This window comes from Rattus rattus, chromosome 8 (assembly GCF_011064425.1).
Source record: "Rattus rattus isolate New Zealand chromosome 8, Rrattus_CSIRO_v1, whole genome shotgun sequence".
NCBI classification, from domain to species: domain Eukaryota; kingdom Metazoa; phylum Chordata; class Mammalia; order Rodentia; family Muridae; genus Rattus; species Rattus rattus.
Genome location: NC_046161.1, coordinates 21,036,596 through 21,060,860, shown reverse-complemented (window position 1 = coordinate 21,060,860; position 24,265 = coordinate 21,036,596). Strand labels below are relative to the sequence as shown.

General features: G+C 42.3%; 1 protein-coding gene and 1 pseudogene across 1 annotated transcript in view; both read left to right on the top strand.

The window, feature by feature from the left end:
• Herpud2 (HERPUD family member 2) overlaps window positions 1-17,319 on the top strand; it is a 38,626-nt gene extending 21,307 nt beyond the window's left edge. The window contains 5 exon segments of the mRNA XM_032909486.1: window positions 12,809-12,841; window positions 12,843-12,929; window positions 14,886-15,203; window positions 15,880-15,994; window positions 16,453-17,319. Of these exon segments, the coding sequence (XP_032765377.1) occupies window positions 12,809-12,841; window positions 12,843-12,929; window positions 14,886-15,203; window positions 15,880-15,994; window positions 16,453-16,614 (715 nt within the window). The 3' untranslated portion in view covers window positions 16,615-17,319.
• LOC116906695 lies at window positions 3,433-4,444 on the top strand (annotated as a pseudogene).
• Window positions 17,320-24,265: the final 6,946 nt, after the last annotated feature.

Here is a 24,265-nt window from a genome sequence, read left to right as displayed (position 1 = left end):
AAGAGTACACATGAGGCAACCCATGGCTCCAACTACATATGTAGCAGAGGATGGCCTTGTTGGGCATCAGTGGGAGGAGAGGCCCTTGGTCCTGTGGACGGCTCGATGCCCCAATGTAGAGGGAATGCCAGGGTGGGGAGGTGGGACTGTGCGGGTGGGAGCACCCTCATAGAAGCAAGGGGAGGAGGGATGGCATAACAGGTTTCTGGAGGGGAAACCAGGAAAACAGATAACATTTAAAATGTAAACAGAAAATATCCAATAAAATAAAAAAATGTAAAAAAATAATTCAAACAGTTAAAAAAAAAAAGAGTTTCCCTAGCAACTCTTCACTGTCAGGCCCTCCTAAGGGGTTTTGCCTGGAGGTCTTTTGGTTGGGTTGCTCTTGTGTACGTCCTGGTCTTGTGCAGGTAACACAGCTGTAGTGAGATCACGATTATTATAATAATCATGCCGCGAAGACTGTTTTACAGCAGTCCCAAACCTCACCCAGGCACTCACATCCTTCTATCTCTTCTTTCCACATGTTCCCCTTAGCCTTGTTGCTGGCGAGCACTTTTCTCTCAGCACTTTGTCCATCTCTCCACTGGCTGAATTGACTGAAAAACGTTTTTCTGACCACTGTTAAGAGCAGCCTAGGACTATGTGTACACACATAAATATTTAGGTGTCTTAGAGTCTTATTTCTTGAAAGACATCATGACTAAGACAGCTCTTATAAGGACAGCATTTATTTGGGGTTGGCTTACATTTCAGAGGTTCAGTCCATTATCATTGTGGTAGGAAACATAACAGCAAGCAGGCAGATATGGTGCTGGAGGAGCTGAGAGTGCAACATTTTGATCTGCAGGACTGCATTTTACAGTGGGCGGAGCTTGAGCATAGGAGACCTCAAAGCCTACCCCATAGTGACACACTTACTTTAACAAGGCCACACCTAGTATTGCCACTCTCTGTGGCTAAGAATTCAAACATAGGAACCTCTGAGAACCTTTTTCATTCAAACCACCACAGAGGCAACTTGACAGCATGGTTATTTAGCAAAATAACAATAGCAAGTTCTACTCTAGGGCCCATGACCTCTCCAGCCATGGGCTTTTGACCAGGGACTTTCTCTTGTGGAGAAGGCCTCAAGCCAGTAACAAAACAATTAGTTGCCCCCTAACAGTCATGCCTTTATTGTGCCAGAGTGTAGTTTCTCTGACAGGTCTCTGTTGTTTTATGCAGGGTCCACGGCCCAGGGTTCAAAAGACCATTGTACCTTCGGGCACTATGAAAGTTAGCCAGGCCACGTCTCCTGGTTACTTTGACATTGATTTTTGTAGATCTACAACCAGGTTTTTTTGGTACCTTCAACCATAGGGCCTTACCATGTGCTTACGGTGGTAATTAAGAGCAGCAGCAGTAGCTTGGGTTGTTTTGGAGACCACTTGGTCCTCCTTGACCAATAACTTGTAGGAAGGTATCCCATGCTTTCTATTGAAAAGTACATGTAGTAACCCATTTCTTCTGGGGGTGACATTGTCTATCCTGGCAGACTCATTCCATTTGAATTCTTACTGTTTTGAAGTTGTATTTCGAAATTAGCTTACTAACCAGTGCGCCTCCTGTTGGCAGACCTTTTTTTTTTTTGAACTTCTTTATTGACTTTTGTATATCTACCACCCTTTCAACTCCGCAACACAAGGTAGGAGAGAAAGAAGGTTAGAGGGGAAGGGGGCATAGACTTCTTTAGACTACTTCCTGCTGATTAGGGCCATTGGGTTCCTAAGTGCAAGTCCAATCTCCAGTCTCTATCATCAGGTAATCTGCAACCAGCAACCCAGTAAAAGCAGCAGCAGACGGGCAGCAGTTGAGGCAGCAGCTGCCACAGTCCCTCCCTCTAGGGGCACTCTCATTTATACTTTCTCCAGAGTCTCCAGAATTAAAGCATCTGTAGCTGGCAAAAACCATGCCCCCCATCTGCAGCACAAGACAATCACAGTTAGTGTCTGTGGACATCCTGAAGCAGCCCAACATCCCACACCTGGGATTGAAACAGAAACATACATAACACAACTGGGATTTCAAAGAAGCCAAAGTTCTCACTACAGTTTCTGTAATACTTCTTCATACATCCTTGGTTTTGGTTAGCCCGCCTATTATTGTCTCTCTGTTCCACAACCCCATCCCTGCTTAAATTTTCAATTCAGTATTCCTCCTTTCTCTTCACATGTGTCCTACTATCCCTCCACATTTTATTAAAGTTGGCTTTTGTGATAGTGGGCTTCTGTGTCCCCTCCTTTCTCCCCCGATGTTCTCTATATTTCCACACTCTCCTTGCTCCCCTCACTACTTCCCTTTCACCTCTGCTCTACTCTCCCTCCTTTTCTTTTTTTTCTTTTCTTTTCTTTCTTTCTTTATTTTTTTTTATTAACTTGAGTATTTCTTATATACATTTCGAGTGTTATTCCCTTTCCCGGTTTCCAGGCAAACATCCCCCTCCCCCCTCCCCTTCTTTATGGGTATTCCCCTCCCCATCCTCCCCCCCTTGCCGACCTCCCCCCAACAATCTAGTTCACTGTCTCCCTCCTTTTCTTATGGTATCTCCTCTTCCCCCAAGGCTTTTTTCTACTTTCCTGGCTTCAACTTGTGTTTCAAATAAAGTACACAAACTAAAAGAGATGGTCAGATGAGAGAGAACATGTGGCATTGTCCTTTTGGGCCTGCCTCACCTCACTCAGTATATTTTTTTTTCTTGTTCCATATGTTTACTTACATGTTGTTTTTCTTTACAGCTGAGTAGTGTTCCATTGTGTGTACATACTGCATTTTTCTTATTTATTTATCTGTTGATGGTAGGTTGTTTCCATTTCCTCTCTGTGGCTGAATACAGCAGTAGTGAATTGATGTTTTAAGTGTTTCAGTGGTAGGATATAAAGTTCTTTGGGTATAAGCCCATGAGTAGTGTAGCTGGGTCAAAGGGCAGTTCTATTTCTAGATTTTTGTGGGACCTCTGAACTGATTTCCAAAGCAGTTACACTGTTTTATGTTCCCACTAAATATAAGAGTTTCCCTTTCATCAATCCATGCCAGCATTTATTGTCGTACCGTGTTCCCGATGTCAGCCATTCTCATTGGGTGAAGTGGATTCTCAAAGTAGTTTTAATTTGTATTTCCTTTATGTCTAAGAAAGTCAAGTACTCTTATGATGCCTAGACATTGGTTTTTTGTTTGTTGTTTAGTTGTATAGCTAATTTTTAAGAATATTTTCTTAATGTTAAAGGGTTTTTGTTTTTTGTTTTTGTATATTCTAGACACTAATCCTCAGTTGAGTGTAGAGCTGACAAAGATTTTCTGCCATTCTGTGGGCTGTGTATTCACTTGCTTCACAGTTTAGTAGGTCCCATAGAACCTGAGGCTCTGCATCTTGTGAACAGGGTTCAGGTACTACTGGGTTCACTTTGAATAGCAAGCATCTAAGTTACAACATTTCCATTTTTGCAACAACTTGCAAAAGTTAGTTCTCTTCTATCCTGTGAGTTCTGGTGATCAAACTCAGGTTGTCAGGCTTGGCAGCAGGCACACTTAACCACTAAGCCATCTTACTGGCTTACTCATTCTCACAATAGAACTACTCACTCTTCTGAAGAGTGATTGGGTGAAGAAGAGTGCACTTTCAAGAATACAGGGTTTAGAAATCTTGATTAATAAAATAAATTAGCTGGCATTCCTCTAGTGTTTGGGTTTCCTCGCCGCCCGCCAAGATGAACCGATCCTTTGGAAAAGCAAAACCCAAGGCTCTGCCACCTAGCCTGACTGCATTGGGACGGTGGACAGCAGGGCAGAATCCATTCACAAAAAGATTTCCAGGTTGGATGCTGAACTAGTGAGGTATAAGGATCAGATCAAGAAGATGAGAGAGGGGTTGGGGATTTAGCTCAGTGGTAGAGCGCTTGCCTAGCAAGCATAAGGCCCTGAGTTCGGTCCTCAGCTCCGGAAAAAAAAAAAAAAAAAAAGTTATAGTAAGAAGATGAGAGAGGGTCCTGCTAAGAACATGGTCGAACAGAAAGCTCTGAGGGTTTTGAAGCAAAAGTGGATGTTTGAGCAGCAGCGAGACAACCTTGCCCAACAGTCCTTTAATGTGGAGCAAGCTAATTACACCATCCAGTCACTGGAGGACAGCAAGACCACGGTTGATGCCATGAAATTGGGAGTAAAGGGAATGAGGAAGGCTTACAAGGGAGTAAGAGTCGACCAGATTGAGGATATACAAGGCCAGCTGGAAGACATGGTGGAAGATGCAAACGGGACCCAGGAAGCCATGGGCCGCACCTACGGCACCCCAGAATTAGAGAGGCCACAGCAGCTTCTGCACCCGCAATTCCAGGTGTTCCCACTGACAGAAAACAAGGATGGAGTGCTGGTGGCTGACTCTGGACTGCCACAGATTCCAGCTTCATAGACATGCAGCATTCCAGCATGTGATGTAAAAAAAACCAAAACAATTCTGGGACTAGGAATTATCTCCCAGTTTACCAAACAGATTTCCTTTCTTTGAAGGAAAAGCTAATTACACTGCTCCTGTCTTTTTTTTTTTTTTTTCCATTAAGGAACTCATAGCTTGGAGGAAGCTGTCTTTACTAAAATTTGATTCTTTTTTTTTTTTCTCTTAGGAAAGATTAACTGAAAAGTACCTTTGACTTTGTATGACTTGTTTTCATTCATTAAGAATAATATGAAATTAAACCAAGGAGACAAGACTCTAAATTCTCTGGTAGTATGATGATCTATTGGTAAGATAAAGATTATAGATGAGATTGAGACTGCTGATAGTACGCTTCAGAACCGTTGTCTATTGTGGCATTGCAGATGGGTTTAAGTGGTGTCATCCTTTGATGGGTTTTGTTGTGTCATGTAAGTCATTACTCCATCTACTGTTGGAATGAACTGTCACTACTGTATCATGAGTTACTATATTGATCCCATGGTTCCCTCAGTAGAATAGCCTGACTTGTAATGAACAATGGATATTTCTTGATATTTAATGTATAGGACATTTATTTATACTCAAATAATTTTCAAAAGGAAAAAAGTTAATATTAATTTATATTTAAATAAATGTATTTTATATTTAAAATATAAAAATATAATAACAATATTATTATTATTATTATTATTATTATTATTATTAGTAGTAGTAGTAGTAGTAGTAGTAGTAGTATTTTGGGGTTGGAGGCCATAGTGCATCCTTATGAAGTTGGTTCTTTCCTTCCACCTTTACTGGGTTCTAAGGATCTGATTCAGGTCATCAGACTATATTAGTGGATGGTAATCATTTTACTGTTGAGCCCAGCAGTCTAATTTTTAAACTTCACTTTATAATTCACTTTATAATTTGTGTATGGGTATTTTGCCTGCATGTGTGTCTGTGCTTCATGTGTGAATCTGTACCTGCAGAAGTCAGAAGAGGGCATTGGATTCTCTGGAACTGGAATTAGGAACAGTTGTGAGCTACCATGTGAGTGCTTGTAATCAAACCCGAGGCCTCTGAAAGAGCAAGCGGTGCTTTTAGCAGCTAGCCCATCTCTCCAGACTGTCCCTGCTTCCACTCCATAATCACTCTCTAAAAGGCGCCACACGTTTCTTATGAGTGAGTCCTGGGAGCTGAGGTGTGTAAAACCACGCTGTTTTCAGGTTATGCCAAACATTCATGCTGTTCAGAATCCACAGAGGAGGGAGCTTTTTACAAACCTTTCTGTGGCAACCTCATGTATAGCCATTACATCAAGTTCCTTAGTGAGGCAGTTCCATAGGAGATGTAGCCAACAGTCACAGGTAAGGCACATCTTTCAGTTCAGAGAGCAAAATCTGGGAGAACACTGTTTGAGCCCGTGTGGTGTAGGAAAGCAGAATCTATTACTGGGTACTTCTGCTTTCATTGTGTGCTTTTGAATGTAACAGTGATAACTGTTGTACATTGTAACATTGTATATCAAACCACGGTCCTGGCCCTACAGTGGTAATGGAGCTGAAAATGAAAAGGTAGGTGGTAATGGGGTGATATGACCAAAGATAGGTCTGGTAAACAGGACAGCAGAAACAGTTCATATGGCTTAGAACTTTTATCAAAATTCATTTTTCCTAATGTAAGAAAGCAAAGATGGATAGTAAAATTCAACAAACCCCATTTCTCTCATATTTCTTGAAGTCTTTCCTACTTCCTGTCAAGTGTTAAGAGGAAGCTGGTTTTAGAGTTCTCTAAAGTGTCTTATGAACCCTTTGTCTTAAGAAAATGATTACTAGGGCTAGAGAGGTGACTCTGCAGTTAAGAGTGCTTGCCCTTGCAGAGAACCCAGCTTCACTGCTTATCACCTTGCGTTAAGAAGCTGTCAACTACCTTTAACTCCAGCTGCAGGAGGCTTACCACCCTTTACTAGCCTCTGTGGACGTACATGTGGTGCGTGCTCTCTCTCTCTAAAATATTTTTTAAAATGATTGTTATAAATCAGTAGTTATTTGTAAAAGGCAATATCCTCAGAGTTTCCATAATAAAAGAATTGCTTAAAATATATTCTGTATTATGATAGTGACTTTTTTATGGTAAAACAATTCAGTTTATCTCCGTGTATAGTGAATGATATTATTGATTTCATTTGGTAATAGTGAGTGAGAGTGTCATAAATGAACCTAGAGGGATAAATAATAACTTTTTTTATTTTGGGTTTTTAAGACAGGATCTCTCTTTGTAGCTCTGGCTGTCCTGGAACTTCTGTAGACCAGCCTGGCCTTGAACTCAGAGATCTGTTTCCTTCTGCCTCCCAAGTGCAGGGATTAAAGGTACGAGCCACCATCCGTCAAATAATAACACATTAACAGCTGTTATCTTTTTTTTTTTACTTTTTTATGATTGTAATGAATATATTATAATAAAAGAAAGCTGTGAGCCTGGCATAATGACACATACCTGTAATCCCAGCACTTGGAAGGCAAAGATAGGAAGCTTGCAAGTTCAAGGTCAGCCTTGGCTACATAGTAAGGCCCTGTCTCCAAATCAGCCACCCAACCAGTGAAGTAAGTAACCACCCATCCAAACAAACAAAAAGTTTATAATATTGTAGGTTTTCAGAATACACACACACACGCACACGCACACGCACACACATCTGTAAAAGTCAGTAACTTTTCTAAACTGGGTTGTGAAATTAGTAGCCATGAAAGGAGAAGATAGTACGTGTTTATTTTCCCGAAGGGAATGTTAGAGTAACAACTGCATAGGGATTTGGGATTCATTCAGGGACTCTATTCCTAGGTGAATGATACTTGATATTTAACCAGAAGGACAGTGTACCTTAGTGATGGCATGGGTCACACTGCCTAGGTTTAAATTCTCACTGTTCATGGACCAGCTTGGACAGACAGGTCTCTTCGCCATGCTTTAGCTTACTCCTTACCTGAGGGATGATAGAAATTATCCTATAGGATTGTTATGTAGATTAATGTATGTAAAGTGTTTGAAACAGTAACTTACAAATGCATTGCTGTAGGTCAGTGTTGCATATTCAGCCAGTGTGCCTGGTACTGTAAAACATTCAAATGACGCCAGCGAGCACAAATAAGACTCTTAGTGGGCAAGAGTGCTTTTGTGACCAACAGTGAACGAAGTTCAATACGTAAGTTATGTTTTAACTCTGTACTTTTGGGGTGTGTGCAGACTACACCCAAGGCCTGAGTGGGCTGTTCTTCACCATCAGTTATGCCCCTCTCTTCACACACACTGTCACGATTTTACCAATGAAGCAGCACTTGCATCTGGGCCAGCTTTAACAGAGCTCTCGCCTTAAATGTGCAGGAGCAGTGCTTTAGTGACTTTGAAAATTTAATACCAAAGTAAAAAGTTCTGCTCTCCTTTTTTCTTTTTTTTTTTTTTTTTTTTTTTTGGTTCTTTTTTTTTTTGCTGGGGACCCAACCCAGGGCCTTTATGCTTCCTAGGCAAGCTCCTACCACTGAGCTAAATCCCCAACCCCTGCTCTCCTTTTTCTAACACCAGTCCTTTAGTTTGCAGGTACCCACCACACAGCAGCCATTCCCTGTCTCAGGTGTGCTGGCTAACGTGGCTGGGTTCTTTATCTTACTCCCTGGAGCTTCATGTTTTTAGATGATTCTCAGAAGCCTGCTAAATTTACCTACCATCTGTGGTGAACTTGACTTGAGAAATCCTAGGGTTGGTGGTTAGAGCTCCCTTTGCTCTTGGGAAAACATGAGAAGAGCACAGAAGCACATGCTGTCTTCTAAGTAGTGGTTTACAGGTCCTGTTTACACAGACTGGTTTTAGACTGTTTTGTGCTGTCATATTTATTTGACTACAAATATTGCTGACTAGTTTATTAGACACTCACCTTCATCAAGTCAGTTACTCTGAATTAGTAACAGCTTTGATGTTTGTATGTGAACTGAAAATCCATCTGTGGTCCACCACTCAGAAATAAACTTTACTGAAGTTTTTGTAATTATACTTCTGCATTTTTCTGTGTACACATTTAAAATTGGAAGACCATAAGTTTTATTCTATTTATGAACTTAAAAAACACAGGCTAGAAATATGTTAGATCTATATAAATTCTATCTGGCTCTTCATTATTAGGTTATATTAATTTGTTTGCTTCTCTACGGAGGCAAACTGGATTATTTTTGTTGCATATTACTTTAAAGTCTCAATATATTTAAGACATTTTATTTTCTTGGTCACAGGTCTGTTTGTCACCTAGAACAGTTCTGCTGAATTCTGGCTCTAGATTGAGTTTAGGTCTGTTTCATGTTCTTTGTTGGTGCATCAGTAATTCCTCGGGATGTAAGGGTATAGACTTAAGTCCTAAACTCATTTAAGTCTTGTGCATGTAACATTTTATTACTGTTTGACTAAACAGTAGTCTCATGAACTCTCAGTAGCACTAAGGTTGTGAAGTATTGACATTCCTGTGATATAAATACTCCTACCATGGCTAATTTCAAGATACTAGGTACATACTTCTATTTTTTAAATGAAGGTATACCACTTAGATTGACAATGCCCTCCATCCCCTAAACTTTAGAGACTGTCTAACGCAACCCTAGTGGGAGGCAAGGAAAACCTCCCTTCATTATTGTTCAGATGGACCTAAGAGACTCACCCCAAAATATAGGTGATTGCCATTGTTCTTACCTGCCTTCCAGATTTGAAAGTAATAGGGTACTTACTGTGAAGACACCACACTCTTTGGACCCAGGACTTTGTGAATTGAGCTGGATCTGACCTGGAAGCCTCCTCCTGAGGACTAGCTTTCATAGTGTCAGAGGACCTGTGTAATGCAAACTGCCAAGGAAATTACTGACTAGTAGTCCTAACAGTTTTTATGCCTGTGAACTGTAACAATGATCAGAACAGCAAGCTATCCCTAAGGTGCAATAAGGGCACTTATATCTTGGGGGTAACCAACAACTGCCTATTGGATGTAAGACCCACTCCGTAGGAAGGAATTCATGCCTGGTACATCAGACCTAGCCCATTGCCTGTGGTGGTGAAAACATGGACCCTAAAGGAGAGCCTACTACTGCTACTTCCTTAAGCCAATATGATTTTTAACTGTATTCTGACCACTTATGTACACTCACCTTTCCTCAGCGCTGTTTTTCCACCAACTGGAGACCATTAAAGAGAGCTACAGCTAGTCAGAATGCATAGAACAACTTACCATAGGTTCTCATCCCCAACTGCTATATCTGTAAATCCACCCCATAACAAAGGCTCGAGAAATGCTGTGCAAGAACAGGCAGAAAGGTCGTAGGAGCCAGAGGACCAGGACATCTGCTTCGAGATAGCGTCATCTGTGGATAACAGGGAAGCTGCACCTATGAGATCTCAACAATATATCACAAAGTGCACTGAGCACTCGGTCCTCACAGAAACCTCATGAGCACAGCCTTCCCTGTCTGTATTTCTGTTAATATTTTGATCTTGTGAACTCATACTGGAATATTCTGTTGCTTCTTAGCCTATAGCTGGAAACTTGTCCATATTCATTAGCAAACCTATGTACTCCGTGGTGACGTTCGTCAGAGCAGTGAGCCTACTTCTTGGTACCAGTTTTCTGTAGTTACTTTTCTGTTACTGCACTGGAAAGCTGGTTACAGCATCACACGGAGTAATGGCTTGCTTTGGCTCATGGCTTATGGAGAAAATGCCCATCAAGGGTGGAGGCATGGTGGTGAGGGAAGAGGAGGCAGTAGAACCAGGTTATGATCGTACCACCTGTGCTGTTCAGTAAACTGTGGTTCACTGTACATGGGGGCGCACATAGTGTAGGAGCTGTCGTGGACAGGGGTGCTGAGTCACAAGATAGAGTGGAGGGTACAAAACTCTTCCAGTCATCTGGATTACAGTGACGATGGTTTTGATGAAGATACTATAGAAGCTTAAAGAAATTCATGATATACTCCAGCCAAAACAAACAAACAGACAAAAACAAAAATAAAAAACCCCACTTCAAATCAAGTAGAAAGTAGATTTTAAAACAAGGCAAGAATCTAAGCAAAACAGGAAAAAGCTCCCAAGACACCAGACAATCTTCTGTAGAAGATATTAGAGCAAAAATACAAGCAAATATAGAAAAAGTTGTTTCTCTTCCCAAATGAAAGTCAAGTTTACTTATTACATGAATTGCTTCCAAATAACTGACCAGGAGGATGTTTACGGTCTCTGGCAGTGGAAGAAATGTTTTTAAGAATATAGTTTTAGGTGCTGGAGAGATGTCTCAGTGGGTAAGAATATTCGTTGCAACTACAGAGGACCTGCACGTCTAGGCATGCTGTATTAACAAATGTGCATACACATGTAGACACATAACAGACAAAAGAAAAGAACACATTCACAAGTGCTGTTTATTGGTGTATATACCCCATAGTTGTTTTGATTTGTACAATATCTCTTTAAGAATTTTTTAAAATTGAAAATAGATTTTTGGTTTTCATACAATCACAGTTTCTCCTCCCCCAACTCCTCTCAGGTCCTTCTCTACTCCCTACCCACCCTATCTCTGTGTCACTGGAATACAAACAGGCACCAAAATAATAATTACAATAACAACAATAACAACATAATAAACAGCCGCCTCAGACAAACTGGAATAGGATGAAGCAAACAAAACTACCAGGAGAAAAAAAGCCGTCAATAAGAAATATGTGAGTCTCTTCACAGAGAGACTCACATATTAACACACAAAAAAATCCTATAAAAACACTAAACACTGTAATTCATAGGCAAAAGTTCTATAAGGAAAAAAAGAAAAAAGGGAAAGAAAGAAGAAGGAAGGAAGAAAGGAAGGAAGGAAGTGAGGGAGGGAAAAAATAAAAATAGTACCCAGACAAATCATTATGAAACAAGAAACCTCCACAAGTATCATTGAGTTTGTTCTTTGTTGGCTCTCTCTCTACCTTTGGGCGTGGGGCTGGCTCTAAGAGTTGTTTGACTATCTAATGAGACGCCGTTGGCACAGACTGACTTTTCATCTGTGAGTGGCTATCAGTTGAAGAAGATAGCTTTTGCATTAAGAGTAGGGCGTGCCCTCTCCTTCCCACACTGGGACCCCATTTGGGTTACGGTCATGTCTCTGAGTTCCTGTGTGTATTAGTCCTGGCGTGTTAGGAGGAGCCCGTGTCCTTGATCTTCTCTATCCCCACTGGGTCATACAGTCTCCTTATCTCCTCCATAAGTTTCCTGAGCTCTGAGGTAGGGTTTGATGGAGACAGCCCCGTTAGGACTGAGTGTTCGAGGTCTCTCACTCTACAGTTTGTTGTGGGTCTCTGTGTTTGTCTCCATCTGCAGCAGCCTCTGACGATGGTTGCAGAAGACTCTGATCTGGGAGTGTGGCAGAATGTCCTTTCTATTGCTAAGTCTCACATTACTTAAGGGCTGGGGAAGAAAAGCGGAGCTAGTTAGCTGTAACTCTTCTTCGTTCTGACAAAGTCATGATAAAATGTTTGACAGACACGGAGGAAGGGCTTGATTGGCTCACAGCTGGAGGGGATATGGCATCGTGGTGGGGAAAGCACCGTTGCAGTGTGAGGCAGCTGGTCACAGTCAGAAGCAGGGAAGTGGGCGGGCTAGGACTCTCCCCTGACTTACTTCCTCCAGCCAGGTTGCACCGTCTAGGAGTTCCAAAACTTCATAAAACAGCTCCACCAGCCGGGGACCAACTCTTCATGATCATGCCTGGGGCATTTTATGTTCAAATCACAAAACTAGTGTTTATCCAATGCAGAGTTTGCGAGGATTCCATTTTAGAAATAAGGAAGTTAATGGTGACTTTCCCCAAGTTTTGTTAAATTAATAGAATTTTAACTTATTTTGAAACCATAAAGGACAGTTTATATTTGAAATGTTTGTATTTGGATGTTTATATTAGTTTAAATTATTTGGCTGCTATATTATTAATAAAATTTTATTACTTGGCTATAACTTTCCTCAAAATATGATGTCATGAAATTTATTTGATAGCTTTGATTCTCAAAGGGAATATACTTAAAAATCAAAGTACTCTTGGCTTTGCTCACACTTGCTACATATTTTTGTAGATGACTTCTTTTCTCTATATATACTTGGGCCCAGGGCCAACTTAGGTAAAATGTATTGTGTTATTTGAAGAATATTGAAAATCAGTATGTTTTCAGTAAGATTTAAAAAAAGTGATTGACTTACAGTTCACAAATCAGTTCAGAAAATGTTTTGTTTTAGCTTTTTTACACGTTTATTTATTAGTTGCTGAATTAATAGTTAATCTATTCCTTATTGCAGAAATGTGGATCACCAGTTTCCTGGGCAAGGCGTGCCCTGGGTTCCCAGTGTACCCTGCGCTCAGCCCCCTGCAGATGCTGTGGTGGCAACAGATGTATGCTCACCAGTATTACATGCAATAGTAAGTGCGTCTGGGTTCACTCTTACGTCCTCTCACTGGAGCCAAGTCGGACTGGGATCGCACTCAGTGCTATCACCACCCGGTTACTTCAGAGTTACCAGGAAGGAGTTATAAACTCAGAAGATACTTACTTTAATTGGCGAATGGACAGAGCTTTCCTGTTTTACATCAGACAAGGGGCTTTCTTAGCCCCTTCTCCATGCCCCTGATAGCAATTAGCAGTATTCAGATACTTTTAAAAATGATACAGAAGTCCAAAAAGAGAGTTTCCCTGAGAGGCTGCAGATCCACATGGAGACAAAAAGTCAAAGGGAAAGGGGCCACAGGAAATATAGGGCTCAGTGTGACACATGCGGTCGCCACACTCCTTCCTGGCTGTGGCCGGGGAGGTATGTCATCACTGAGGCATGATGGCTTTGTGCTTAGTACTGTTTTCCACCTTTTACTTGTTTGTGACCTCCATGCAAACCATGTGACATAAGTAAGACTAAAGTGAGCTTACTGATGAATGAGATCACTGTGTGCCCATCAGTTCACTTCTGAATCTCAGCTTCCTACCTGTAAGGTAGCTCACCCATGTTTCAGAGTGGTCACAAGGTAAGTGCTTTAGAAACAAAAAGGCTTATTTAGAAACAAGGTCCTATTTAGCCTTGTTTAAATTGGAATTTATAGTCTAGGGAATACCATTTCCTTAATTTTCCCTAGGTTCCTTGACTAACTTTATAAACAGTGTAAGCATTTAAAAATACTCAGTAGTAAAACAAAATAAGTAAAAAAAATGAGTAAAAAAAACAAATCCCTGTGTTGCATCCATGTTCCATCCCCAGTATTTACAAAACCATGCCAGTCTTATTCTACAACTCCTTCCCCCTTTTTGTTATAATTTAATGCAAATCCTAGACACATTATTTTTCTGAGGGAAAGTTATTTTTCTTTGTGAGACAGGGTTGTATGTAGCCAAGGTTGGCTTCAGAATGACTTTTTAGGCAAACATGGCCTCCAGTGGTTGCTTGTGCCCCTGGCTCCCCAGTGCAGGGACATAGGCACATGCATGCCCAGTTTTATGTGGTGCTAGGCATGGAGCCCTGGGCTTTCGCTATACCAGCTCAGCTACATCCCCAAAATTTTGTTTTATTTTTATTGTGTGTGTGGATGTGTGTGCAGACATAGTGTGTCACACACATGAAAGCAGAGGACAGCTTGTGGGACTATTTTTCTCCCTCCATCGTGTGAGTTCCAGGGATTGCACCCTGGGGGCCATCTTGCTAACGCTGTTTTGACTTACACAGTCACATTATCTGCACTTTTCAGGACACAGTTATTTCTAAGGTGACAGGAGCCAGTGATTCTCAAATGGAGTTGCCCAAAAACCAGAGTTGAGGTTAAGGAGTGATTTTTCTCCCCGCAAGACTCATATAATATGCCAAAGTGTGGCCTGAGAGGAATTTGGTAGCTCTGAGGTATTATCCCACGTAGAATAATAAAATTAATTGAAAGAGTAAATTCTGCTTGGAAGCAATTTAACCAGAATATTTGGTTATTTCTTCCTCCTCTCTGTGTGGTCTTAGGTGGCCAGGCTAAGAGAAGGCCCTTCACTAGCCCACTGTTCCACTGGAATCTGCTTTCTAGGAAATAGAGAGCAAGAGTGTGGTACTGGACATTACTGTTATAAAATTTATAATACCAAAGACATTTAAAATTACACAGTAGGGCTGGAGAGATAGCTCAGTGGTTAAGAGCTCTGACTGCTCTTCCAGAGACCCTGAGTTCAAATCCCAGCAACCACATGGTGGCTCACAACCATCTGTAGTGAGATCTGATGCCCTCTTCTGGTGTGTCTGAAGACAGCTACAGTGTACTCATATACATTAAATAAATAAATCTTTAAAAAATACACAGTATGGTAAAGGGTTGTTTTTTTTTTTTTTTAATTATTTATCTTGATGACCATTTCAGTCAAGCTGCAGTTACAGCTCAGGCCACGTCAAGTGCCAGCTCAGCCCAGCATGCTGCATCGTCACCTCTGAATTTGGCCCATGTTCCTGGAGAAGAGCCCCCACCAGCTCCCAACCTAGTGGCCCAAGAAAATGGGCCTGAGAATGTTCAAATGAATGCACAGGGCGGCCCAGTGCTAAATGAAGAAGACTTCAACCGCGACTGGCTGGACTGGGTGTACACGTTCTCGCGAGCTGCCGTCCTCCTCAGCATCGTATACTTCTACTCTTCCTTTAGTCGGTTTATCATGGTAATGGGAGCCATGCTGCTGGTTTATTTGTGAGTGATGGGTATTAACTGTTTGTGATTCTCTCCGTTGCTTTTGAAACTGTTTACCACAGGCTGGCAGTCAGTCAGTCAGCACTGCTGACTGGAGGAGTTTTAATGTGGGCCCTCATGTGTCTGGCATACTCTGCTACCCAAGAGCGAGGGCAAGAGTCTCGTGTAAGAGTTTATCAGACCTGGTTAAAGTAGAGGTTTTGTTTATCGTATTTTATATAAATGTTTAATCCCGTGATTCACAGACACCCAGTTATTTAGAACTCAGATATATGATAAGTGCTCTCATAAGGTTGTTCTTTAAAGTTACGTTTATCAATAATGATCTTAGAAACATAGGCCATACTTTTCTATAAGTAGTTTTTTTTCCTGGCTGTGCCTTCTCTTTAAGAGGCAAAGAAGTATACCTAGTTATATTTCTTTCTTTTTTTAAAGCCCCAAAGGTTATGTGATTTAATGTGTCACACTGAACCAGTTATGTGCACTATAAGCTTTCAGGGTTGATTGGGTTTTGTTTTGCCGTCATTACCTTGAGAAATCCCCTGGCTTGAAGGACGATACTTGTTCTTTATCTTTTATAATAGCTCCGGTAGTTTATTTTTCTTGAGGGACACTACTTAATTGTGTTACAAATACAAGTGACTGTGGCTTCTTTTCTTTCTGTTTCACTGAACAGACACCAAGCTGGATGGTTTCCTTTCAGGCAAGAAGGCGGTCAGCAACAGGCTCCCAACAATGCTGACCCTAACAACGAGGGGCCGAATGCAAACAACCTAGAACTTGAAGAAATGGTAGGTTATGGAGGTTTGAGTGGATTTTTAAAGGCAGATAGCCCTTAGCCCTACATGGCACAGACACGATGATACACCCTGGATGTCCCATAGATACCTGTGGAAGGCCCACGGAGAGAAAGCTAGTGTAGAAACTGGGGTGGTTTCATCTGGGTACTGGGCATGGAATGCCCGAGTCAGTCACAGCGTATGTTAGAACAAATGGGAAGCATTAGCTTCCAAACACAGTCTAGAAAGGAAGTTATGCCTGCGGTAAAGATGTATTACATTGTCAGTTATTTGCACACTGCAGAATTTATGGATTTTAGACTTCGCAGAGATTTCTAGTGGCCCTGGATTACCATTCGCTCTACTGACACACTCAGATTTCTTCTAGCCACAGAAAGCATTAGCCCTCTGCTAGTGTAGGCTTGTGTGTGGTACCGAGTACTCAGGAGTGTGTTTGTGTTGTTTGAAAGGAGCGCCTTATGGATGATGGACTCGAAGATGAGAGTGGAGAAGATGCAGGTGAAGATGCCAGTGCAGCTCAAAGGCCTGGGCTAATGGCTTCCGCTTGGTCTTTTATCACCACCTTTTTTACTTCACTAATACCAGAGGGGCCTCCCCAAGTTGCCAATTAGACCTGAAAAACTGTGCCAGCTGCAAAGGAGGGTTTGACTTTAGGAAAGTGGTTTAAATAACAGTGCAATTTTAAAAAAAATGTATAACTTTTTTTTTGATGATCATGTACAGAGGTCTTTTCTTTAAGCTTCTCATGCATATGAATATTTTAAGCACAAATGGACTACTAAGCTTGTGGTTTTTCTTTGTTTGTTTAAAGATCCTAACAGAACATAGCCTAACAGTACTGGTCTTCCAGTTTTATTCATTTCAATTATGTGTAGTGCGCTGAGCAGAACCACTGTGTGTTACTTCTTTAAAGAGCTGCTACACTTTAAATGTTCATAGCTAGATGGCCAGCCCTTCAGTGTGTACTTTGAATAAATATATCTATTTTCTGTGAATTATCCTGAAAGTTTTAAACAGAAATGACCTCATAGTTTTTAATAAAGTTTATTTACCTAAAATGTGCTAGTAGCATCTTGCCCACCCATAAAGCAATAAACTTCTCAAAAATATTAATTTTGACATTTGAATAAATGATGGAAACTTTCTATTTTAAGGACACATGTCCCATCAGTTGGAATTAGTACCTTAAAAGAAAAAAAGGCAGCTCTTCATTGGAATTAAGTGACACAAAATGTTTGATATGGCAGTACTTTTATAAAATATGCTGGAAATTGCTCCCTGTACTTTTTTAAATAAAAAGTCAATTATGATAAACAGCCTTATGGGATACTTATTTAAGCTCTTCAATACTAATTTACCTGCAAAAGTATATTTAAATTTTACAAGTTTTTTTGAAAGACTTAATGTCTTTCAGGTCAGTCTGGCCTTCTTCCATTCCAAAGGGCACCTCTTGGTTTTCAGGCCAACTGATGCTGGCAGATATGCTCCCCGGGCTGGGACCTGAGGCTCCTACAGAAAAGCCTGCAGTTCTAGCAGAGGAACGCATAGCTATCGGAACTCCTGACAAGTGTATTTCCTTTTGTTGGGAGCTAGCGAGAAGCCTTGTGGGATTTGTTGAGAAGCAGCACCTTGGGGGCACTTTTGTGGAAGTGCCATAGTTACAGGGACACTGCAGGATACTGTGTCTTAGCCCAGGCCGAGCCTCAGGAGGAAGATGCTGGTCAGGTTTGCCTGAGAGGGGAGTAGCTACGGGTTCTGGAGATAGTAAATGTGTTCCTGTTTTTAATTATTATCTCTATTTTGTTAATTTGCTCACACCAGCCTGACTTTCAGTAAGTCTTGGTAAAAACAAACTAGTCAGGTGTCCGCCATGTTTTGGAGGGGCCTGATGGTGCCGAACAGCCGTGCTGCTTAAACATGGTTTTCAGATAGGGAAAGAGGGTATACAGAAGTCGGGGGACTGGTCCGAAGGCCACTGGTGACTAGTGACTACCAGAACCATGCTCTCTAGAATGCTTCTAAGGACTTCTTCTATTTCTTACACTTGACAGAAAAGATGAGGTTTTCTCCAGTGAAAGATTCTGTTATGTGTGGACAAAGAAAGGGGCGATTCAAGGGCAGGGGAGAGAAGACATTTGCTCTGCCGTGTGACCCCACAGCCCAGTACACTAAGTCGTCTCTGTCTCTCCACCATCACTGCTGAGACGGCACTGGGCTAGAGACCAGTTCTGGAGCCACAGTTGTGTAGTCCAGCGGCAGGTTTGTTTTTTTAAATCCATGATTAATTTTCCCCTCATAGTTAGGCTCCATATCCACAGTTTAGTGGACTGTGGTTACCTCGAATCTTGTTGACTCTGGAATGCTGGCACTGGAGCTGTAGAACCCGGCCAGGCTCTGGGAAGCCAGTGCGGCTAGCTGGCTCATCTCCACTGGCGGAAGGTCCAGCCTTGGGACCGCAAGGTGTGGCAGCCTTCTGGTGGGCACAAAGCACATTTATTGTGCCGCATTTCTTTTACATTCATTATACTTTGGATGTTCCGATATTCAAGCATTAGGAAACATGTAGAACAGGAGTATGGAACAGTGCAAGCCTTTCCTTAAAGGACCCCATGGAGCCTGCTGAGAATCGTCCTCTGGGTACATCCTGGAGGTCCCAGTCTTGGGGACCCATTTGGAAGTCATCTTGTCAACACTCACTGGCCAGTCCTGCTGAATTCGGACTCTTCCACTGACAATGAGCAGGCCACTGCTTGTACACACTGTTCGTGTGCACTGTATGTGCAGCAGCTCCAGCCTCTCCGAGTGACCCAAGGCTACAAGAGGCAAGTGGGAAACCATGAACACACATGGTCTTCACCCATTGCCATTCTCATGGAAGAAGCACAGAAGAGGCTGGTTTGGGGCCATCTTGCCCAGTCACATAATAGATACTTTAAGGCTGATGTTCAAACACATGCCATATTCCTGCTGTCCTGGGATGACCACTGTGACCAAAAGCAACTTGGGGAGGAAAGTTCACCTTGAAGGGAAGTCAGGGTAGGATCTCAAGGCTGGAGCCTAGAGGCAGGGACTAAAGGGAAGAGCATGAAGATTCTTGCCTACTGGCTTGCTCCCCATGGCTTGCCCCCCATGGCTTGCCCCCATGGCTTGCTCCCCATGGCTTGCTCCCCATGGCTTGCCCCCCCATGGCTTGCCCCCATGGCTTGCTCCCCATGGCTTGCTCCCCCATGGCTTGTCCCCATGGCTTGCTCCCCATGGCTTGCTCCCCATGGCTTGCTCCCCATGGCTTGCCCCCCATGGCTTGCTTAACTTGCGTTCTTATGTCACCCAGGACCATTTGCACAGGAGTGGCACTGCCCACAATTGGCTAGGTGCACTAACATAAATCACTAATCAAGAAAATACCTTACAGTCTTGCCTACAGGTAGTCTGACTGAGGCATTTTCTCAGTTGAGATTTCTCTTCCCAAATAACTAGCTTGTATCAAGTTGACAAAACAAGACAGGATACCTATTCTATGTCAATTGTACACCATCATTTTAAAATGTTTTCAAAACAACTCAAGGTCGTAACTTCCAAGTGTTACTTCTGTTTCCCAGATGAGAACACCACACTTAATTAAGTAACTCGCTCCAGACCGCACAGGGGGTACATCATAGCATTCTGTTCGCTTCATAAGGTGCACTCTCAACATTTACAGTCCAGTCTTACGAACAAGGCCTGTGGGGTTCTTAGCTCTGAAGCAAAGTAGGGTGAGCTTGTTTTGCACCAAGCCTTCTGTTGTGAAAACCAGAAAAGTCATGGTGTAAACATTTATTACCATGATCGCAGGACTGCCAGAGACGAGCGCTCCAGAGCTGAGGAGAATGATTGGCACCTGCTGATGTTAGGGACGAGCAGACGTATTAGCAACAAAAGTAAGAGTTCAGGAGCCTTTTCTGAACTCTCCTCTGGTCATTTCAGGGTGATATGGAAGGTTTTGGTTTACAAAAAGATACAGAGCAATGTTTCTCAGTCTTCTTAATGCTGCAACCCTTTAACACCGCTGCTCGTGTTGTGGTGACCCCCAACCACAAAATTGTTTTGTTGCTACTTAATAACTAATGTTGCTACTGTTATAAATTGCAATATAAATATCTGATAGGCAGGATATTTGCTATGCCACCCCTGTGGGGTCTCATGGTTGAGAAACCAGTGGTGTAGGGGATGAAAGGGAACACGTTTATTGGGCCTGGTATGGATTCAGCACTCGTGTATTTGTAGGGGGAAAAAAAAGTATTAGGAAGGTCAGTAACTGAACAAAGCTTGCTAAAACAAGAGGAGGGATTGCCAGACTCCAGAGTTTTTCCCTGGTAAATCTGGCTTGTCATGCTGGAAATTTAGAGCAAGCTTGCCAAGTTTTTGTGTATCTTGAAGATTGTGAACCAGTTATTCCCAGTGATGGACAGAACCGCAGGGGTAGGTCTAGGCTGCACTGTGTTACTTTGAACACTAGGTGGTGATGTAGTACCGCACTATCTATGCTGTTGACAGTTTTTCCTCAGCTCTTGGGGAGCCTGGTCGGGAGGATGCTACCTTACCTTAAGGAGAAAAAGCATGTAAGAGAGGAAACCTTTGACCTTGATAATGTGGTCCTGGTGTAAAACTCCAAGGAAGGTTGGAGACCATTGTTACTAATTACTCCTGGTCCTAAGCTGCCCTGACGAGTCCATGTAGGCATCCATGCTCCCAGCAGATCTTGTGAATGAGGGGGATGTCTGGGTAACCAGCTCCGCACTGTGGAAGGTGTTCAAAGAGACAAGAGATTACAAACCTCCCTTTATCAGTAAGCCAGGGGTGGTGGGCATGGGCTGGGGGCGGTGCAGGCCTGCACCTACCAACCGTATTCCCACCCTCCTCTGTCTACTCTAGGGCTTGCTGGTGATTGCAGTTCTTCCTGCAAGAAAAGCCAGTCCATCCAGACACCCTGGAACCAACCACAGAGGTGCTTTGAATGAAGCCACTCCGGGGGTTTCCCGGGTTTATGGCACTTCTCAGAAGGATGGCGGTTATGAGAGAGGAAGACTGGGAATCTGCCTTGTCAGTGAGGGATTGGGGACAATAAGGAGCCAGGGTAGCTAGGTGCACCGAGGACTTCAGATGAGGGATGTTTGTGGGGCAACCATTAGCAATCGAATATAGCCTGTAGCTTAGCTAATAGTGATGCTTCAAAGGTCCTGTCACAGTTTTGATTATTGTACTGTGTCTTTCTTTGAAAAGATGGGTAAGTAGTATGCAGGGATTTTTTTTCAGTGCTGTTTATAATGCATGGTAAATTTTGAAGTTGTTTCAAAATTGAAAGTGGCATAAAAGTATAAACTTTTACTCTTACATGATTATAGAATATTAGAAAACAGAGTTGGTCCTTGTACAGGTGGCTCAGAGGTGCTAGATAGAAGAGGAGGGCGCTCCAGGTGCTAATGAGATGTCTTCTACAGAGTTGGCCATTCCCTGCGACTATCCGAGGATCTCTCCATCCTGAATCAGTTCCTGGTGGTGGGACTGGCCCATTGCTTTCCAGGCGAGAGCCGTTTCAATATTGGAGAGACTCTAATGGCACCGATCTATTCACGCCCTAAGCTTTTGCTTACTGACGCTCCATCCCACACCTTATGCCCACTAGCTATTCTCTAGAGAATAGCTTGCTTGCTTTCTTTTTCTGATTCCATAGTTCAGGGATTTAATCATTATTGCCTGAAACCAAAAGATCTAAACCAAGATGATCTTAATTGCTAAGTGCTGTTTTGACATCATTCCTTTAGCTCTTACAATCTGAACTTACAATTCTGGAAGTTTAAAAAATGTTACAATGAAGTTACAAAGCTAATACAGAGTCACATATGACCACTCAACATTTTTCCTGCTATCCTTAGCTTGAGACATTTGGGACCTAATAAACCAAATTTTTTTTCATCTTTATTAACTTGAGTATTTCTTATTTACATTTCTATTGTTATTCCCCTTCCCGGTTTCAGGCCAACATCCCCTAACCCTCCCCCCTCCCTTCTCTATCGATTGTTCTCCTCCCCATTACCACCCTCCCCCAAACAATCACGTTCACTGGGGGTTCAGTCTTGCAGGGACCAAGGGCTTCCCCTTCCACTGGTGATCTTACTAGGATATTCATTGCTACCTATGAGGTCAGAGTCCAGGGTCAGTCCATGTATAGTCTTTGGGTAGTGGCTTGGTCCTGGAAGCTCTGGTTGGTTGGCATTGTTGTTCATATGGGGTCTCAAGCCCCTTCAAGCTCTTTTCTAGTCCTTTCTAAGATTCCTTCAATAGGGGTCCCGTTCTCAGTTCAGTGGTTTAATGATGGCATTTGCCTATGTATTTGCTGTATTCTGGCTGTGTCTCTCAGGAGAGATCTACATCCGGTTCCTGTCAGTCTGCACTTCTTTGCTTCATCCATCTTGTCTAATTGGGTGGCTGTATATGTATGGGCCACATGTGTGGCAGGCTCTGAATGGGTGTTCCTTCAGTCTCTGTTCTAAACTTTGCCTCCCTATTCCCTGCCAAAGGTATTCTTGTTCCCCTTTTAAAGAAGGAGTGAAGCATTCACATTTTGGTCATCCTTCTTGAGTTTCATGTGTTCTATGCATCTAGGGTAATTCAAGCATTTGGGCTAATATCCACTTATCAGTGAGTGCATACCATGTGTGTTTTTCTGTGATTGATTGGGTTACCTCACTCAGGATGATATTTTCCAGTTCCATCCATTTGCCTGTGAATTTCATAAAGTCATTGTTTTTGATAGCTGAGTAATATTCCATTGTGTAGATGTACCACATTTTCTGTATCCATTCCTCTGTTGAAGGGCATCTGGGTTCTTTCCAGCTTCTGGCTATTATAAATAAGGCTGCTATGAACATAGTGGAGCATGTGTCTTTGTTATATGTTGGGGCATCTTTTGGGTATATGCCCAGGAGAGGTATAGCTGGGTCCTCAGGTAGTTCAATAGAACAGAGGGTCTTAACGCCCACGCTCACAGTGACACCTACTTCAACAAGGTCACACATCCTAATAGTGCCACACCCTGGACCAAGCATATACAAACCATCACAGAAGAGGAGGTTCCATGGGATACCTTTGGCCAATGACTCAACAAGATATAACCCGTTCCTGGCACTGGAGGTTTTGCTTGGTGGCATAGGATGCCTAGTTGGGCATTGTCTATTCTATTATTTAGGGTGTCACTTAGGTTACCTTTATATATGTATTTTAAACGTTCTATAGTAGTAAGTTTTCACACAGATTTTCAAAAGGCCTTTAGTTTCACTTATCCATCGATGTACTCCTTCCTTTACCCTGCTGTCCCACTGTGTGCTGGCTGGTCTTAGGTCAACTTGACACACTCACTAGAGTTATCTGAAAGAAGGGGAGCTGAACTGAGAAGATGCCTCCATAAGATCTGCTTACAAGGCATTTTTCTTAGTTAGTTATTGATGGGGGAGAGCCTAGCTCAATGTGAATGGTTGCATCCCTGAGCTAGTGGTCCCAGGTTCTATAAGAAGGCTGACTGAGCAAGTCGTGGAAAGCAAGCCAGCAAGAAGCACTCCTCCATGGTCTCTGCATCAGCTCCTGCTTCCAGGTTCCTGACCTTCTTGAGTTCCTGCCCTGACTTCCTTTGATGATGAACAGCGGTGATATACAAGTGTAAGTCAAATAAACCCTTTTCTCCCAAGCTTGCTTTGTGGTCATGGTGTTTCATTGTAGCAATAGAAACCCTAACTAAGATACATCTCCTCCCCACTTAATCCTCATATTCTAGTTTTCCTATAACCCTGTATTCTACTTCTTCTTCCTCAAGACATCCTCTTTTTCCCCTGGCTCCTAAGTAGACACCAAAGCTCTGTAGCTATGGAGATTGTAGCACATATATATAAAGCTAAAATTCATACATAAAACATTCAATATTTGCCTTTTGCAGTCTGCATTACCTCCCTGAGGAAGACTTTCTTTTTTAGCTCCATCCATTTACCTGTGAATTTCATACTTTCATTTTTATTAACACTTGAATACTATTCCATGGTGTAAATGTACCACATTTTCATTACTCTTTCATCAACTGATGGGCATCTAGGCTATTTCCAGTTTTTGGCTACCATGGATAGCGCAGCAGTGAACATGGATGAACAAGTAAGCATCTCTGTGGTAGGGTGGAGAGCCTGTGGGTGGACATCCCAGAATATTACAGCTGGTTCTTGAGGTAGAGAAATTCTCAAC